The following is a 7,613-nucleotide window of genomic DNA, read 5'->3' as shown; positions in this document are numbered from 1 at the left end:
CAGCAAATTCTGCTGTAAATCTAAGCTGTTTCAGTGGGGATAAAGGATGGAGAAGAAACAGCCTAGAAGTAAAAAAATGTGGCAAGCTCAGGGTAGCTTTTGATCAAAGAGCATTGAGGTTTTAGTTTAACGTTCACCTGACCAGTCTGAGTGTTCTCAATGCTCGGCCATCATCTTGGCAGTAGAGGGAGAAAAGAAAAGGGTAAATCAAGACCTTCTCGATGACAGTTCTAGTACATGGGTCTCCTCCGTTTCACTCAGATACATCTGGAAGGTAAAAGGACAATATTAATAGGGCTGAGGAAAATGGGATATCGTTTAAGACCTGTGAAAGTACTTGAAAGCATAAGGCTTAGCATGGCACCCATTTGGTTCCAAAATGAATTATTGGAATTAATAAAAGGATATTTTATTATACACAATGTATGTAATAAATTGGTTAACAAGTATATTTGCTAAACGTTGAATGAAAGTCTTAGTCTAGGAAAAAAAGGAGAGAATCCTGCATGAGGTGCAGAAGTGGTTTGTCCTACCTTCAGAAGATCAGATGATGGTATGTCTGCTAGAGTAGGATTTCCACACTTCTCCTGATATTCTTGAATTAGGGCTGTTGCATCATCAGTGCTGCAGGAGGCAAAAGGTTATCAACTCTGTGAACAAGTGCTCTAAAAGCCAAGAATTTAGACTTGCATACACTGAAGTATAATGATAAGGTATGACCCCACATTTTTTAAGTCAGTAGGTCCTATCATTTCCCAGGAGATAAAGGCCATGACAAACCTAGCATTTAACCTGAGGTTGTTAATAAAGCCAATAGATACTAGAATTTAAACAGTTATATGTGGGTTCCTGTCCTGTTTTGACTGCAGGAGAACTGGTAACAAAGTGACTGCCAATGCTGAGTATCTGGGATCTGACTGAATGTTTGCAGCTGTGCCCAAAGAGCCAAGTGCTGAATCATTAATTGCTGATTGAGAACTGCCTCATTTTGGTTTATTTAAGTGGAACACAACAATTTCTAACTCCTGCAAACCTTAGCAGCAAAACTACTCATTGCTGAGTCTGGAGTGCAGGCAGTTCACTTATTTCTTTCAGAGTGTTCTTATTGCTGAAGCTGTGACTCCAGGATGCCACTGAGCAGAATTCAGCTGAAGGTAAGGAAGTGGTAAATAGCGTTTGCTTTTCGGTCAGGTTCCTTTTGATATTTTTGCTGCATTTGATCTGCTTGCAAGTCCAGGCTCACTAAGCATAAAACTCTCTCCTAAGTATGCAAAGTAGTGAAGTAAGATTGATTTATTCAGTTATTAAACTTAAAAATACATTTAAAACTCTTGAGGATTATGTACTAGAAAAATCTCTGCAACTTTAAACAAATGAAAATAGAGATTCAGTTCCTGTAATTGCTATCAGTAATGCAGCACCTGTTTTACCTCTTGCTAACTTACCAGTTCTTTTTGACAAAATAATCCACAAGTTCTTTTATTCTGTGAGTATTCATCAGTTGTTGCTTCACCAGTGGAAAATGCTTAGTTTTCAAGAATTTTTCATACAGCTTCTTATTTATGATATTGTCCAAAACCAAATTTCTGATCTGTAGGTGTAAGTTCAGTCATGGAAAAGTATTAACATTTTAAACATAAGAAATTTTACCGTTGACTCAAAAGAGCTCAGACTTTTCTTATTGGACTCCCATAGAGCAGGATTATTTTATTATACTTTTAGTGCTGTGAAATGGTAGATTTTATGAAGACCAGTCTCAGATTCACCCAGGGGAATGAATTGAGAAACTTGCCCTTAGGAAGGCAGCCCAAGGCAAGAGAGACTGCAGTTTCTTAAGGCCTTTGGCCTTTTTGGTTAAAATAAGTATTTAGAAAAATCAAGTAGTGCTGCTGCAAACAATGCTGTCCTACAAATAGGGGCTGCCTATAAGGAGTAAATTTTATTCAATTACCTGAGAAGCAAACGCCACTACTTCTCCAGTGTTCATGTGCTCATCAATTTGTTCCAGCACAGTTTCTGTGTTACATGTTGATAAGAAACCCTTCCAAAAATAAGTTAAAGCATTAATATTCTGTGACTTACTCAAGTAGAAACTCATCTTTCAGAGCAAGTATTTGATTTATTCAGGAACAATTAATATTTTGAAATTCTAGGTAAAAACATGAAATTACCAAACCAAGATCTGTGCAGTTTGTCCGAAAGAGTAGTACTTGCTGTTTTTAACTCCCAACTCTATTTTGCTGTAGCTGTTAGATTTATTTTTTTTTTACCCATTGCCAGCAGACTAAATGTCTTATACTAATGCTGTAATTTGGGAAAATCTCTCTGAGCTTAATGTTAATGACTGAAAGCTTAAGAATTTAAGATGTATTTACTAGTGCCAGTTTGTTCATGACAAATATGGGAACAGGCTATAATGCTTCATCTGGGACAACAATGCAGAGCATAAGTTAATGGGGACAAATGAGAAGAGAAAGGAAGTGGTCAATACCTGAATAGCGAGGATGGCTTATGGAAACCTTATGGCTTTAAGGCAAAAAGTTTGCATCAGAACTTGTGGTGCACATCAAGCACCTTTCTAAGAATTCAGGGGCTTTCACTCAACACTTTCCTGAAGTAGGATTTGGTACTTTGCTTACATCTGCTGTGAAACTAGCCCGCTGGTAGCTCCTCAGCGATGATGTATGTTACCACTGACTTTACACTGCTCCAGCAATTACATGGCTACCACTTGGGTTTGGTTTTGTTGGGTTTTTTTGGGGGATTTTTTTGGCTTTTTTTTTCCCCATGGGTTTTGTGGGTGGGATCCCACAAAATACCCTCAAATCCACAAAAGGCAAAGTTGTATGGCAAAGCTGCTGGGGTTGACTTGAAGCTCTCTGGTTTGATTTAAAGAATAAAAAGAGGAGGTGTTCAGATGATCCCTTTCAGAAGGACAAATTCAAGGCAATTGCCTTTGCGGGTAGGATATGCTGAGCAGCTGTCAGCAGTGATGTATTGAAATAAGCTGGAATTAAAAGTTACCATCTTTCACAGTCTCTGAGCACGTTATGTTCAACAGAGACATTTCCCTGGAACGCACAATTGCCTTTGCGGGTAGGATATGCTGAGCAGCTGTCAGCAGTGATGTATTGAAATAAGCTGGAATTAAGTTACCGTCTTTCACAGTCTCTGAGCACGTTACGTTCAACAGAGACATTTCCCTGGCCCAGATGGAACGCAAAAGTTGTTGTTTACCTGAATTTGCTGCTCTCGCCTCTCAGAATGAGGAATCAGTAGCAGGCAGCCCAAAGCAAATGCTGGAAGGTCCAACTGTGCGTATTGTTTAGCGATTCCAATGACATCCAGGTCAGCCAGAACAGGACACCTTCAGGAGAAGATGAGGAGTGAAGTTCTCAGCTGTGATACGTGTAACTGCATGGCTTAGTGCTGAGATTTTGAAGCCTGATAGAACGATACATTTTTACCTCATCTTATTTTCAAAAACAGCCAAGCTGTGCGCCTTGAAGTTTCATAGAATACAAATGTGTGCTGATTTTCTAGCTTAAAAAAAACCAAAACAAACCCAACCCCAGTTTATCTATCTTTCTAAATATGCAAGACCTTATGCTGAGAAGAAGTGCTGGCCACCTGCCCAGAGTAATGTGTTGGTACATATGTTGATGTGCAGTAGTGTAGGTTTGTTCTTCAGCTGGATCCCTTTCCAGCATTCCCTAACTTTTGGTCCAAGTCAGGCTTTCTGAGCTCTGGTTCTTCTCTTGAGCAAGTCAGAGTGTTGTGGTGAATAAGATAAAGATTTATTGTGCTTTTTTTTTAACATTGTAAAGGCAGTGGAAAACTGGTTTATGTCTAGAATGTTTTGGAACATTAATACCATAGGGTAACTGCATTTATAGATGTGGAGCCATTAGATTTTTATCATGTCAGATTTATTCTTTGTAGGAAAATGAATTATCTCTCTTTCTGTAATACTCTGTGTTAATGTTTTAGGAAATATGCTATATTTTGGGCTAAGAAAAATATTAACTGGACTTCTAGGGTTGACCACAAGTCCTTTAAAAATGTCAGGACAGGGACAGATACCCCTCATGGGGTCAGCAACTGGGCAGATAAACTGGTTTTCAGCAGTCTGTGCTGCTGATTCAGAGTCCAGTTCCCAGTATAGTTTAAACAGTCCAGGTACTGAGTTGCAGTACGTGTTGTCAGCAGTCTGTGGGCAAGCACAGAATTTGTTTGGATATGTGCCCTGATCTTGTCCTTCCCACAAGAGGCAAAAGGTTCTTTCTCAAGTCTCGTGTTCTCCAGTTTTCAGAGCTCCATTGCATGTTCAAGGGCAGGCTGTTGGATGAGAAATGATAAACAGGCATTCTTGCTCCAATGAATACAAATGTGAGATAGGCTATCTACTTACTTCAGCAGAATCACAAAACACTCGCGACATTCCTCTAACTGCTTGGGACTTGGTGGACATGAAGCTAAGAAATAAAGAAAATATGATAAAGTAACTATATAACCAAGTTACTATACAAGCACAACAGCTATTAACACCCCTACCTGTGAGAAATGGTGACAGAACAACACTTTGCCAAGCTCGAGTGAAGTTGGGAACCTGTTGACAACAAAGTTTTAAACACAGTTGTAACTAAGTGTACTTGTAAGCACAGAGACACAGACATCCTGACCCACTGTAGGTGGAAGAAGCCTGTCAATTTTTTTTTTCTTTTTATCCTGGATGAATTATTCCCTAACACTGCTTTTCTCATCTCATAGTCTATGATTTAGCCATATTTCAACTGACAGTAAAATCATTTTGTCCAACTTTACAAAACCTTCCAAATAAGTGTTTATCGAAGGAACCACAAGTACAAAATATGTTATTTCAGTGATTAATGATACTCCTCTGCATATTGCATAGTCATAATAATTCAAAAAGAATCTTTTGATGCATAACACTTCATGGCATAGATGGCTGCCACTCACATGCGTGCATACACACAAATAGGTTGCTAAACTCCTGTTAAGTTGGAAAAAATAAAAGATTAGGAGTCACAGAATATTTGCTTACCTCCCATAATGAATGAATCCCAGTAATTGCTGTCAAAACTCGTCTTAGATATTGAATCTGAAAAAAGTATATTTAATTATAAAATGATATTCTGAAGATTTGGCGATAATCTACAGAAATGCATTGCACTGTTATCTGCAGGATGCAAGCTTACAGTTCCTCAAGGTACCTCTGTTCCTCTGAGAGGAGTAACTGATGCATATGGCCATATGATTTATAGTTTAGTAAATTAAATTATCACAAGCAGTAGCAGCATATGTTGTCTCAGTAAATACCCAAGATTTTCAGTAGTAATATAACTGGTGCTAAAATAGTTTATGATCCCAGCTTCTTTGCTATTAGTACCTAAATCTCATTAAATTAAAACTAGCTTGAATACCTGCTCCTGATACAGCCATGTTGCCAGGTACATCTGTTACTTCCTTAGGCTGTTGCAACATTACATAAAGTTTGACAATTAGAGGTAATTAAGATTCAAAATGACAAAAATCAGGATTACTATCATAATAAACACATCTTAAGGGGAATATTTTTGTGTGTGTATGCACATACACATGTATGTACAGGTATGCAGTTTGTGCATATGTCTGTACACATTAAAGTTAAAATTCTCAAGCAGTTCTGCTAAAACACAGATTTCTCAAAGCTTCATCAGTTCAGTTTCTAAAAGTCCAAAGTAAAGATGTAAATTATCAGTAATTGTTCACAGTAGGTTTATAGTTTATGTATCTATCCCATTCTTTAGAAATCAGTGGATAAAAAAGCCTTTTTCTCGCCTCAATGAAGAACTTCATGCTTAAAAATTCCTTACCATGTTGAAACTAAGGAGTTTCTGTAGTAGCCCATTCCACAGTTGGCAGTCGTACACTTTGTATTCCAGACTAAGTTCTGTCACCAGTCTAACAGCCTAAAGGAGAGCAAGGCCACGCTGTATTTTAATATACATTCATGAGCTTCAAACCTTTACTGTTTGCCAGCATTACCAGGACCTTCAACTCCTGGAAGGCCACAACCAAGCCACTTTCAAAATTATTTTATGTGTGTGAGGAGAATTAAAACAAAACAAAAACCCCCCACCTGTACGTGATATCACTTTATTTTCTGATTGTAGGAAGGCTAAAGCTTTATCTTTTATTTTCACATTTTAGACTAGCAGGTATACATTTAAACTAAAGAACAGATCACTTCCATGGCTATAAATCAGCAATATTACTGTTGAAGCCTTAATAGACTAGTATACTTTTTTTTGTCATACACAACTGTCTACCTGGAAATGCCATTTACCTGCCCTTGTCTTCACTGTTAAGTCAGCTGTTTACAAAACATACTTGGTAACACAAAGTAATCATCAAAGTTAAATTCCTAAGCAGAGCATAACTTAAAACCTGTCCCTGGCATATTAGAAAAGTAACTAACAGCTATTCCAAAGGTGTATACCTATTAATATTTAATTCATAATTAAGTATGAGGTATGATTTTAATCATACCTTTAAATTAAAAAAATATAGTTATGAGTAGCATATTGTGAGTAGTGTATGAATGGGACAAAGTACGTTGGAGCAACATCTGTTTTGGAAATGCACGTGCTGTGTAGAAAGGTGTACGTCTCACACAATGTGTAACAAATCAACAAAAAATGACAAAGGATTTAAAATTCATACCGTGGGTTCATGGCTGTGATTCTTCCATAGCCCCTTTATCATTCCTTCCTTAGGGCTCTTGTGAAATGATTCGTAAGTATATGGGATATTCAAGATTTCAAACTGTGCCAGATAAATGCAGCATTTTAGAAAATACCTGTAAAAAAAACCTAAGTCAACGTTACTCTGCTGGGAGTATGGTTCCTTATTTTTGTAGAGAACTACGTCTTTGAAAGATGACCGGTTCTGAACTCTGATGAACACAATACTACACAATATATGTCTGGGTAGGGAAAAAAGCTTCAGTTACTAGAGAAGTAACTGCAATCTATGCAAAATGGAACAAAGTATTTTCCACATATTGTCATACTACTTTCAGGTTTACAAATTAAGACTGTGATGTACTGGACTGCAGTACAGTGAAGACCAAAGATCTAATTATGCTCTTCAGAAATAGATTTTAAAAGCTAAAAAAATCCAGATTAGTAAAAAATAGTCCTCCAAATATCATGTATTTTTTCTGTTAAAGTCCAAAAACCCCATCATTATTAAGGAACACCTTAAGAAGAATTCATCTTACTTGACTTTCTCAATGGGTTTCTTGAAGAGTGATTCCACTGTGTTGGTATCTGCCAAGTAGAGCAGACACTTGAGTGCTCTGCTCCTGTGAGCAAACGTCAGCTGCGTAACACTAATTGGCTGGGAGCGAGGGGAAAACAACACAGTGAAAAGTCACAGCAAAACAATACAGTGAAAAGTCACAGCAACTGCCTGAACAATCAGAAAGAGGGGTTTATGTGTCTAGTATGATCCTTTCTAAGATGTTTGGATTAATTTAGAGGAAAAATGTGCTAAGTAACAGGCTGGTTCACTTTCACCTCTTATACTAACCAGTATAATGAACACTG

The 7,613-nt window shown here is 37.6% G+C and overlaps 1 protein-coding gene across 1 annotated transcript in view; it reads right to left on the bottom strand.

Annotated features, from left to right (window-relative positions):
- Positions 1-207: 207 nt before the first annotated feature.
- Positions 208-7,613, bottom strand: part of KNTC1 (kinetochore associated 1) — a 37,781-nt gene continuing 30,375 nt past the window's right edge. The window contains exons 53-63 of the mRNA XM_010188799.1: positions 7,286-7,404; positions 6,727-6,862; positions 5,877-5,972; positions 5,066-5,122; positions 4,555-4,609; positions 4,412-4,475; positions 3,238-3,367; positions 1,952-2,041; positions 1,446-1,591; positions 534-624; positions 208-267 (exon numbers count right to left, since the gene is read on the bottom strand). Of these exons, the coding sequence (XP_010187101.1) occupies positions 208-267; positions 534-624; positions 1,446-1,591; positions 1,952-2,041; positions 3,238-3,367; positions 4,412-4,475; positions 4,555-4,609; positions 5,066-5,122; positions 5,877-5,972; positions 6,727-6,862; positions 7,286-7,404 (1,044 nt within the window). The remainder of the gene's footprint in view (positions 268-533; positions 625-1,445; positions 1,592-1,951; positions 2,042-3,237; positions 3,368-4,411; positions 4,476-4,554; positions 4,610-5,065; positions 5,123-5,876; positions 5,973-6,726; positions 6,863-7,285; positions 7,405-7,613) is intronic.

Source organism: Mesitornis unicolor, unplaced genomic scaffold (assembly GCF_000695765.1).
Source record: "Mesitornis unicolor isolate BGI_N332 unplaced genomic scaffold, ASM69576v1 scaffold23707, whole genome shotgun sequence".
Taxonomy (NCBI): Eukaryota; Metazoa; Chordata; class Aves; order Mesitornithiformes; family Mesitornithidae; genus Mesitornis; species Mesitornis unicolor.
The sequence above is the reverse complement of the archived record's forward strand: the minus strand, read 5'-3'. Positions and strand labels throughout refer to the sequence as shown.